General features: G+C 38.1%; 1 protein-coding gene across 1 annotated transcript in view; it reads right to left on the reverse strand.

The window, feature by feature from the left end:
* The window catches only part of ADAMTS5 (ADAM metallopeptidase with thrombospondin type 1 motif 5), a 48,888-nt gene extending 37,769 nt beyond the window's left edge, over positions 1-11,119 (reverse strand). The window contains exon 1 of the mRNA XM_032220475.1: positions 9,546-11,119. Within this exon, the coding sequence (XP_032076366.1) occupies positions 9,546-10,613 (1,068 nt within the window). The 5' untranslated portion in view covers positions 10,614-11,119. The remainder of the gene's footprint in view (positions 1-9,545) is intronic.
* Between the last annotated feature and the right edge of the window lie 1,318 nt (positions 11,120-12,437).

Below are 12,437 nucleotides of genomic sequence, written 5' to 3' on the forward strand. Positions count from 1 at the left end.
AGCCAAATGGTTCTCCTGCTTACATATTTAAGCACTATATATATTTACAGTATGTGTGTGTTTGTATATATACTGTACAATCTACTTTGTACAGTACAATCTACTTTGTAGAACTTTAAGATCGCAGATCTTTGTGAGCAGAGCTTATTGTATTTCTAAAGAAGTATGTTATATGACTGTGCAAGGTATTTCTTGCCACCAAAGTAAATGGATGAATGCATCATTATTCATGGGGGAGGCTTGAGAGTCAATCTGCAATATGTTCAAGAATGGCTTATGATAGTAAATGTGGCAAAACTCTGATTAAAAGCAGCACCTGTGAAAACAGTTCAGATGCTCTCTAGGAGTCATTCCAATCATGCCAATTCCATTCTTTATAGAATATGTGGTTAAGTGAGTGCCTTTTCAATAATGTTGTTTTTACAAGAAACCAGCCAGGAAATCCATCAGCAGGTTGTCTTATTTCTTCAAATACTATATTATCCTGTTTCATTCAAAGATTCCTTTTACTAATTTACCACTTCCGTGAAAATTACATACACCAACAGATGATATTATTAATATCCTGTACAGTAGTGATACTTAGTTACCTATGTGTAACCTCTTATGGAATTTTTATTTTGCAAAATGTATACAAATATTTTGAGGCTCTGTTTTTGTTAGGTAAGCTCCCCGTTGGGAGAGCGAGTACATTCAGAGAAGCGTTGTTAGAGTTGTGTTGGATAACACACAAACCAGCATACAGAGACACTGCAGTTTAAATAGGCTTTTACTTTCGTGGAATAGAGGTATCAGAGTCCATCAAACAGTCTAAGTCATACACGGATAAGACAGTCAGTCATCAATGTCTTTCAGTTAAGGGATAATCCAAATAACATAGTCCAGTATCATATAATCAGTCCAGTACTCAAAGTTTGCTAGCAGTTGCAAAACTTACAATAGCTCATGGCACTTTCTAACAGCTAGCTTCCAAAACAGATCAGATCAGCCCAGCATCTAACAAACAGAGAGCTAACAGTCATTCTGGCTCCCTCTTATGGCTGATTGAGGAACACAGCAACCAATCACATTTTACAGTATGATTTAAAGAAACAGGTATAGCATTGTTATATGATTTATATATTGCCAACCCAACCTAGATTATATTCCTAACAGTTTTTTTTAATTACTGTTATACTATAGTTGTCCATATCTTTCCACAACTGCACTTGTTCAACTTCATTCAAGAAAGTGGCTAGATTTGGAACACTATATTGCTGAGTTTAGGAAGAAGTCAATGTCTGGATTTCATTAGGAAAACTGGATAATCCATTTTAATTAAAATTAAATTTAATTACATTTAATTGTTTATTTTGCTGCCCTGTTTGTTATGTCAAGTCTTTAAAAATCTACGTGACTGCTTGTTCAATGCAACTCTCTTTGACCTTTACATGGTTGCCTATGAGCGTATCCAATGTGAATGCTTAATTGAGAGAACTGTTGTAATAGGCTTTTATTAAGAGGGAAACTATAATTATTTGTTTTACTTTGTCTTTCCCCCATTTTACAAGTCTGCTGATCAATTAGAAAAAACAGATGATCTGAGCAGACCAGATATACACATAAAATACATTTGGTACCCATTATATACACCATAATCTGCTAGGAAAATCTGGCATCCAACATTTCCACAAAAAAGATAAACTATCTATTATTGTGATCCTGCATATTATTAAGTATTGTAATATGGAATTATTGGGATGTAATGATTACACTTATGTATGCTATCTAAATCAGACATACAAACTGCTCACATGCTTATTGCCATTTTTTTCTTATGAATAGTAGTCTTGAACAGAATCAAATAAACAATTAGATGCTTACTATGGTGATTGGTACCTGCTAATAATACAAATTAAGGACATAAGCAGAGAATTTATTGTAATTCATTGTAGGCATTTTTACATTGCTGCTGGCTCTTTTCCCAAATGCCTCAAAAGCAATTTGAAGAAATATCTCAATCAGCTTCACTTCGGTCAAAAGTAATGAGCAAACACTGATGACCTTCCACCACAAGCAAGCAAACAAGCAAGCAAGCTCCCATATTCACTCCATCAGAAGATAAAGGGTTTGCTTTTATTGATCCCAGGGGGTCCTTACTTCACTTCATTTGCATTTGTCTGGTCATATGTACGTACACACACACACACACACACACACACATTTTCTGTGAGAAAGAGTTAAAAAAATACCAGAATCTGAATACCTTGGACATGGAAATCAGGAAACATGGTGCGGCAGTCGTTTCATATTGCCCTGAAATAAATTGGCTCAGCTCTCAAATAGCCAATCTTGAAATACCACAGAGATTTACAGCTCTTCAGATTGCAGCAAATATCATATGTACAAGTCTTTTACTCTTAGCTCTCAAAGAAGTATAATTGGGAGTATTTCTTTCATTTACTTATTTGCAACTGGTCTATTCCAAAGTGTTGGTTGTAAATGTGCTGTCTGATAGTTGGAAAGCAAGCAGCCAGTATAGAGATGACCCAGTAAGGACCTGGATTCTTGTAGGATTTAAGCCTTTGCTTCCTATAATAGATTTTTCATACAAATAACAGATAGAGGAATAAAATGTGGAAAGATGCAGCCCTGGACTTCAGTGGGGGAAGATTGGATGAATAATAGATGTATCATTTAGTTTCAGACTGAAAATCAAAATGTCATCTTGCCTTCATTCTCTTCTTGATAGCTACTGAAAGCAGAAAAAGATGACATTTTAATTGTCACATTGTAATAATTTAATCAACAAAGGTTGACATTTTTTTCATTTTTAATGCACCATCCTGATAGTACTACTGAAAGAATTCTGTAAATAAATCAAATAACTAATCAACCTGTAGCTTTAGATAAGGTTATAAAGATTTTAAACCATTCTGATAGGAATGATTTTTAAAAAAATAATAGAAACAACTTAAATGTTTAGTGAACTGGTTGATTATGAGAAGTTCATAAGAATGAGAGAAGCTCTTCAGCTCTACCTAGGCAATGGTATTAAGAATTGTACTACTTATGATATTGAAAATATTAAAACTTATTTATAGTTGGAATCCTCCAATATTTGTATAATCTTCTTTTAACATTGTATGATTTGGCAGTCTTCCTGTTAAGATAACAAAGTCCATTTTTCAGCGTTCCATATGATAAATGTGAATTATAAGAAACTAAGAATATGATACATCATAAAAGCACCCAACTTCCTCTTTGGTCAACAACTTTGTTACCTAATTAAGTTTGTGTACACAGATTGTGATGAAACAGTTAAAAAAGATAGGGGGGAGAAAGAGGATAAGAGAAAAGCCACTCATTAATAAAGAACATGAAAGCTTTTCATCTATAAAAGGGAGAAAGTTATGATACACAGCATTAAATTTTACAGAAGTGATGGAAAAACAAAAGGTTAAACCAAGTGGAATGTATTATCTCTTATCAACCATCCAACAAATAGAAGTTATAGATGATTTCCACAATCTTTTTTTAAAGGTGCATAATAGTAAATGTTTGTGGGAATGTAATTTCTATTGTGATCCTGTAATCCAGTTATCCAAGACAAATGTATGCTAGGTGAGAAAAATCTGATAATCCTTCCAAAAGATCTCTGATCTGCTTTTCTGCAACTTTATGCTTTAGAGAGTGGAGGAGATAATAACAAATTCACTCATATTAATCAATGCTATTAAATAAGTTGATGTCTCTGCTTTAAGTTTAATATGTAAAACAAATGCAGATACTTTCTTTTTACCAGGCCCATGCTTTATTTGTTGATGATATATCAGCGGGGAGACAAGTAATATGTCTATTAATATCAACTTAATACAAGAATGAATACATTTAGTATTTTCATTCCTTTGGGGGCAATTATGGAAGATTGAAGCCTTAGGATTTTTCATTAAGAAAGAAAATCACACTGAGAGCTGATTTGGGGTAGTGGTTAAAGCAGCAGGGTAGAAATTAGGACACTGAATTTTAGCCCTGCCTTAGACATGAAAGACAACTGGGCGACTTTGGGACAGTCACTTTCTCCAGCCCTAAAAAGGAGACAATGGCAAATCAAATCTGAAAATATTGTCAAGAAAACTGCAGGAAGTGGTGCAAGAAGTCACCAGGAGTCAATAGACTCAAAGATGGGAGGGAGGGAGAAAAAAACATGTACTGAAAAGCTTACTTTGAACTTAAAAAATAGGTTGTAAAAAACTCAAGATGTTGAGAGTAAAAGAGTAGGTATCTTCTCAACTCAGGAGAAAATAGTGGAGCCATTGCTCAAGAAAGGTATGATTTTTTTTTAAAAAAAAGTCTGTAAAAGTACAATCACAATTAATTCTGAGAATGATTTGACAATGGCAATGAAGATAATTGGAGAAGGTCATGATGAATAGAGGTTAGTGAAGGATGCTAAAAAGAACATTTTAGATGTATTCAAAGTAACAGGAAATGAAATAATATCCCAGCCCAGGGGTGGGTTCCTTCCAGTTCTAACCTCTGCTATAGAAGAGGTTCCACAAATCTACAGTGCCATTTAGAACCAGTTCCAGCTCCCTCCCCCTGCCCGTCCGCACATCATCAAGATGAAGAGCAAGAGGAGGAATTCTGGGAGTTGAAGTCCACAAGTCTTAAAGCTGTCAAGTATGAACATCCCTGGGTTTTTTTTCTAAAGGATTAGGGGTGCAAGGGTCTTGTAATTTGACAGATTTAAGACTTGCACACTTCAATGCTAGAGTTCTTGAGTCAACATGACCGGAGGAGGAATTCTGGGAGTTGAAGTCCACAAGTCTTTAAGACTTGCGTGCTTCAAATGCCAGAGTTTCTGAACCAACATTTTGTTTGCTAAGCAAGAGCGTTGTTAAGTGAGTTTCACCACATTTTACAAGTTGGCCATGCCCACCCAGTCACATGGCCAGCAAGCCACTCCCACAGAACAGGCCACACCTACAGAAGAGGTTCTAAAAATTTTGAAACCTACCCAACAGGCCTGGGGATAAGTCTTCGATTTGCCCCACCCGAGTGTGAATGTTGAATGCAAGTTGTGTTTTTATTACTTTATTTATTTTGTGCACATATTGTTTGTTTTGAATTTCACCCCCTCCCTAATGATTGTAAGCCGCCCTGAGTCCCCTCAGGGAAAAGGGCGGCCTATAAATCCAAATAAACTAAACTAAACTAAACTAAACTAAACTAAACTAAACTAAACTATCCCAGCCCCTTGGTGACTAAAGGATGACATGCAATAAAACAGAAAGTAGATACTGAAAATCTGTTTTAATTGTTATCTAAGGTAGGAATATCTAACATAATTTGAAAAAAGAAGACTGAAGGCTACTTTACTTTGAATTTGAAAAAACAATCAGGAAAAAAACTACTGACTTGGAAAGAGTTCAGATCTAAACTAAGTCTTAATAGGAGAGACTTTTGTTTAGCCAAGAGTGAGTGAGGAAGAATATTATTACATCTTTTAAAAGAGTTGCCTCTTTTCACTGCAAGACTGCAGAACATGGAATAAAGTTCTTAAATTCCAGGAAAGCATATATAATTGAATATTAGGAAAAACCCCTAAGAGTGAGAGCAGATGGACAGTGCAACCAATTACTTTCTGTGATTTAAATTGCTCCCTCTCTTTATGGGATGTCTTAAAACAGAGATTGCCTTTAATCTGAACTCCTGAATAGGATTTGATAGCCAAATTGGTTTTTTTTTCAAAATATATGATTTTATAAAATATTTTAAGTTATGAAAACAAATAATCTGGTTAATATTTTTGATCCTCATTCTTACATAATGAAATATGGTGTGTATTTAAGGATTTGTTTTATATAACCTTTACACCAGTCACATCAATTTGTTTTTTTAACATTACATTATGTCCTATAATATTAGTATATAATATTAGCATATAGAGCCCTTTTGAAAGGCAGATACTCATTCAGATTTAAACTGTTCAGCATACTTGATAGTAACATTTAAAAGAAACACTTTCATATAGACAGCTTTGTGGTGTATACCTGGGTTAAGATTACTATAAAAAGAAAACATGTTTATCCTATATAATCAATGGTATATAAGGACAAGGTACTTTAACTATATGAACAGTACCATACTAGCATCCTTTAATAAATAAGACATTTGATACATTGTCAATAAAATATTTACAATGATAAAGCAAAACCTGAAATTTGTTAAACATCCTAGGAATCAGATAAAGCAAAAGTTCCAACATTGCCTGCCATACATCTCTTGATAGAATACTGCACAATTGTCTTTGCAGAATTCCTTTTAGAACAGAAGTCAACAATTTTCTTCTAAGTTCCAGAAATATAGGCACCTGTCTCAGGTTAGCACTGGTCTCTGATGAAGAATGGGCCTTAGTCCTACCAAAGTAAATCCACAAATGTTTGCATTGTCACCATTGTTTAAAATCAGAATGTTCCCAATTGAAACAAATAATTCACTGGAAAATCTGCAGTGAATTTAAAATACACAATTTGCAGCTTAAACAAATTGAGGTATCTTGGTTGAAATGAACAGATGCTACAGTAGTTTTCTTTCATCATGCTATGCCATCATGCAGTGTTGGTATAGCATGATGTGTAATTCATCCAGTATGATTTGTAAATCATAATTGAGTCCTCAGTTTTATATGTAGATCAGGCTACTGGGGTTTAAGTAATCAAGGTTAAAACAAACATGACCTATGAATCTAACCTATGTTGTATCACCTGGATGTAGCCAGACCTGAAACAAGACATAACAACGAAGACAGAATGTGCATGATGTGAATATTATTATAACTACATGGTATAGAAATCAAACTATATATATGAAGCAGGCACACCTTGACAAACATCTACCTTAAAAGTCAATGAAATAAGTTAAGTATCGTGATGAGTACGCATAAAATGACTCATGTTACTTGATGAACTATGCAAAATATAATGGTACCCAATTTATTTTCATATCATTTTAATAAACTGATTAGTCTTCATTCTTACACCCCCAGTTTGTACAATATAATGAATGGGAGGAAAGATGTAGCTTTTACTAGTCCAGTTTGCCATATTCATATTCACTCAACACATCAACTTTTGCTTTTTTTGTTTTAAGAGATGATTAAGAAGATTAGAACAAGAAAGCTGCTTTTTGTTATAGCTGGATGGGTTGTTATCACCTTCTTGAAAAATGGCTGAATCCACATATCTTATTAAACAATGATTTGCTTAACCAGGATTTATAGAAAAATTGGCTGAGGCTGCAGAATGCAACAAAACAAGAAAAAAAAAACCACCATATTATGGATTGGCACAAGATGTAAAATAAGTCATTGAGAGAAGTAAAGTAAATAACAATTTGTTACCTAATTTTAGAGATTAATTTTGTCAATGGAATTTAACTGTGCATGAAATTATGTTTTTAAGATCTGCAAAACATGGGGGCATTTTCCTGTCCTGAAACTTTCTGTTCAAAAGGTATTTTTATATTTACTTCAAGAACATATAGCACAAGTACAGCACGACTAGAACATCATAATATTTCAAGTATTTAGAGTAACAGAAAAAAATACACAGCTTGGGTATTTTTTTTTCTTTCGCTACTCCCTCAACCAGAGTAACTCATTCCACAAACTATCCCAAGCCCTTCTTTTTCTGGCACTCTCCAGTGCTGTAGCAGAAGAAGGGAACTAATGGAAAGTTATGTGTTTTTCTGAAAGAAGGAGAAGTGGAATAACACTCCGAACAAGACATTTGAAACAAAAACTCAGTTTTTCTTATAAGATGTTCTGTTACACAAACAGTGCCACATGCTCCACACCAAAGCCATGCCCCCAAACTGGTTTAGCCAATCTTTCCAAAACAACATTCAGAATGCATTCCAAAAGTAGCAGGGATAAGACTTGGCAGACTGGGAGACCGGTTTCTATCTTGTGGATAGTGAGGTACTGCAACCCCACCCTTCACCTAACGTGGTGCACTACTCTGCGGCTGTGTTTACATGTGGTTTGAATTTATGTTCTTCTCTCCTGAGCCACACATGTTGTGCCTCACCAATTTTATTACTGCTTTCCCTCCATGCTGAAAATGCCATGTTAAGTTGCCAGCAGCTATACATGAAGGCTGTAAGCTTCCTAACACTGTATCACACTATTTGTTCCTACTTAATATCAACAGATACAACTCTGGATCTGAGTCAAAGAAGCTCAGAATCCTTTTACTTGCTTATGTCACATTTATATAATAACTTTAAAGCACTTAAAAGAGAAAAAAAAGAATACTAATGCAATCTGATGGATTACTGATTTTTCTATTCATATCTTATTTCACTGAGCACATTTTTTAAAATATTCCAGCAACCTTCAGCAATAGCTCATGCCAATGTACCTAGTTAAGTTAGAGCCCTAAGAGAAATTTAATGTATCACACTTAAGTGCCAACTTTAAAATGGAAAATATTCTATGGCTTACGGAATTGTTCCAGAAGCTGAATTAGCAAAATCGGTTAGGGTTAGTAGAAGTTGCATAGAATATCTTATCAGATTCCAGGTGGAATAAAAACATAAATGTTGTGAGATCCCTGAAAGATATGCATAGCACATATATCAGGATTTTATGACATTATCATGATGTATTAGGCATGCCTGTTCTATGTTACAGTTAAAGATCAATTTCCAACTTAAGTGGATTCTGAGCAGATCTAATAGGTGACGAATTTATCTAATGTTTATAAAAAGCCCAAGTAAGAATAGCTGCATAGACACTTGCAGTTGAAGACTGAATCCATAACCATACATATGAAAGGGATGCAACTTTCAGCACCACACTTATGATGCTGTTGTCATTTACCATTGATGCTTCTGCAATGTGATATCCAGAAAACCCATAAACAAGGTACTTGTGTGATAACACTTGCCTTCTCCTTGAAATTCCTAATATATAGATACAATAATTGTTGGATTTTCCAGCAATTATATGATATATAAATCTAAATTAGGATTTCATTAGTGTCACAGTCAACCAGGTCATGATTGTCTCAAAGGTGCTTTTTTTTTCCCAAGAAGCAACTGGACTTTCTGAAACTTCTTCAGCTCTGACTGGATTGTGGGGAATGGAAGGATTTATACCCCTTGCAGACTGCTGGACAACTGGACTTGGCTAAATAATGTAAATATCCAGCTGTCTGCAAGGGACATAAATCCTTTCATTTTCCACCATCCAGTCAGGGCTGAAGAAGCTAATTGGATGAGAAGCAAAATGTCTTCCAAGAAAAACCAGAAAGTCCAGTTGCCTCTTGAGAAAAAAAAAATGCACCTTTGGGTTTTCATTAGTATTCCAGTAGAGCAGCATATGTAAAGTGCTGATGTGAATAGAAGTTAAACCAGAACCTCAACTATAACTCAGTACTAACCTCATAAAGTTCTGGAGGAAGCTGCATCATCATCTGACACACCTGCTATGAAATGGTATTGAAAATGGAAGTCAGTGTTCTTGGACTCCCTCAGCCATGGCCCCTTCCCCAACTTACCTCACGGGTGAAAAGAACAGCAGCATCATAGTGCTCATCATGATCATCATCCAATTGATTGTGCTGGTGCTGCCACTTGCAGAAGTTTTTGAGTGTGGTGGCTGCATTCTTGGTGATCTCTAGACCTTTCTCCTTGTCCCCCAGCACCACGACCTTCACAACCACCAGGCGGATGTGATTCTCAATGCTGGCATGTCCATAGAGCCGAGAAGCAATGGTGGCCAAGGTGAGCAAGTAGTGTTGGAGGCCTTTGCCATACTTTTTGGTCATGGAGTCATCAGCCACCAAGAGAAGTTCTACCTGTCTGGCTCTAGAGATAGAGCGTTTCCTTCTTTTTCTAGAGTCCACGGGAGGTGCAAAAGTGATAGGGGAAAGTGCCATTCTGGTGGTCAGATCTATTCCCAGTTTCTCCTCCTGCCCTTGGGCCAGTTTCTTTTCATCCAAAAGTGGGGTCCTGGAAGAACCATGAGTCTCACAGCTGGGGCGGGAAGGCAGTGTTTCAAAGCTGAAATGATCCCTGAAGAAGAGATGGAGTATCTGACCAGACACATCTCCATAGATCCAGTCGTGAGAAGCCTTTTCCTCTTCTGTTATACCTTTGCCTCGGAGCAAAGGTTTCACCGTGTAGCGGGCATGCTTGACTGCAAAATAGCCATCTAAGCCGCCACAGAGATTGAAGACTGCCAGAGACTGGGCACTCCCATCCACCGTGCCCCGATAGTAGCAGTGGCCCTTGCCCTGGAGCAGCTGCTTGGTGGTTCCAAGCAACGCGTCCTTCTCCAGATCTAAAAGGAAGCGCTTCTCATCCAGGTAGAGGATGTAACCCACCTTGCCTCCTCCGGCATAGGTCTGGTCTATGCTTTCTACTATCCCGCTAGGTCGCTGCTCCCGGAGAAAAGGTCGGAGGAGCCGAGTCGTTCCCGGCGCCGCAACCGCTTTGGATTGCTGCAAAGCTTTATCATAGGCAGGTGCTGAAGTTGCTGGGGAAACTCTGGCGGCGGCAGCAGCGGCAGCTTGTAAGCTTGCAGCCAGTGGCAGCAGCAGCGAGCAAACAATCTTCAGTTGCATGGTGCTGAGCTCCGGGACCGGCGATGCGATGGCCGGGCAGGGGACGGCCGAGCGGGGCGAAGACCGAGCGTTTGCGAAAGAGGCGGCGGCGGAGGCAATCGTTTTGGTTCTCCTCACTAGCTTTGGGGAGAGAGACGCCGCGCTTCCCGCGGCCAGTAGGCATGGGAGAAGTTGAAAGACTTCAACACTTCACTTGGCGGCCGACGAGTCATCCGGCTGAGGAAGCCAGCGGCAGTTGCAGCCACGCTCCGACCGGAGGAACCCCTCAATTCCTTCCTCCCCTTGTTTTATTCTTGCTCTTCTCCCTTCTTCGGTCGTTTGGCGGAAGGAAGGGGAGCGAGCGAAGGAGCGGGAGGGCAGAAAACAAGCCCTCGCTTGCCGGTTAAGGGAGCGGGGCGCGGGGGAAGGGAGAGACAGATGTCCCAGGTTAAAGTGACGAGCCTCCTCTTTTGAGTTGACGGGCGGCGGCGGCGGTTAGCCCCAGTCTGCCGAAGCGAACCAGAAGAACCCGGCGAGCGTTGTGAAGATGAGAGGAGGTGGAACAATGCATTTATAGCGGAATGCCATCCTGCAATGGCAATTTCAATAATTCGTCATTGCAGGCTGCCTCTTAAAGGGAGAGCTTCGAAACATCCACTCCCACACTTCCTTCGGAAGGGGGTGGGGGAGAAGAGCAGGGCAGGGGGTCACGGAGGTAAGAAAGAAAGAAGGCGAGGAGTGGGGGGACCTGGGAGGCGACGTTTGACTAAGAAAGGGGAGAATTCCCAAGTTTCCTTCAAGCTGCAGCCTTTTCGGGAAAAGGCTGCTATTTCTTCAGCAATCAGGTTGACGAGATACTTTCCCTTCAGCCCCCTCTTTCCGTCCGGCCAGTTTCGACATTGCTCTTGTTATGAGCCATGTCAGTGAGGTGGTGCGACAACTTTGTGGGTAGAGGAGAAAGAGTGACTCTTGCTCAGAATTTCTCAGCAGAAGTTCAGTGAGCAAAAACAAAAAGAAAATACTACATTAACGAGGCTTTTTTTTTTTTTGCAAACAGTGACTGACTCTTAATGTTGTAAGCTGCCCAGAGTCTTCTTATGGGCCAATGGGTGGCAAACGAATACCCATTATGACACTATCATTTTGTCTAAAGGAGCCTTCCACTTCTATGGAAAAGCAGCACCATGCCACCAGAATTTGGTATAAGAGAAAGAAAATTAATTCATCTGCCCTTTCTTTGTCTCTTTAGCTTAAGGAGAACTGGAGAAGTCAACTGTCAGTTTGGAAGGTCTGAAAATGATTAGGAAGAATTAACTCTTACTGCAATATATGTGGATTATATTTTATTATGTTGTAAGCCACAAGGAGTCACCTCGAACCACAAGATAAGTAGCATATAAATGTAATAAATAATTAGGGGTCCTCGGTGCTTTCTGATCTTGTTTGCTTCCTTGCAGATGTTTCATTACCCAAACTAGGTAACATCATTAGTGCTAGCTATTTTTAAATAAATACAGTTTAATATTAATTTGAATTTGTCTATACCTTTTCCTCTCTCCCCCCACACTAAGGCAAATGCCTTAAGATATTCTTTATTTATTGAGCTGTTTCATCACCATCTTTTGAAATGTCACACAATGCTTGTAAGGCCATATTAAAAATCAGTGGTAATAAAAAAGATAGATAATTACAAATGTGTGATGCAACCCCACCATTTTAATGGTATGATCCATGTAGTAAAGGGGAAAATTTTGATCCATGGCTGTCACATCTTACGGACTTCATCTAGAGTTGGATTAAGGAAAATGAAGCAACATTATGGACTCATGAAGAATAAGTCATAAG

Source organism: Thamnophis elegans, chromosome 6 (genome assembly GCF_009769535.1).
Source record: "Thamnophis elegans isolate rThaEle1 chromosome 6, rThaEle1.pri, whole genome shotgun sequence".
Classification (NCBI taxonomy): Eukaryota; Metazoa; Chordata; class Lepidosauria; order Squamata; family Colubridae; genus Thamnophis; species Thamnophis elegans.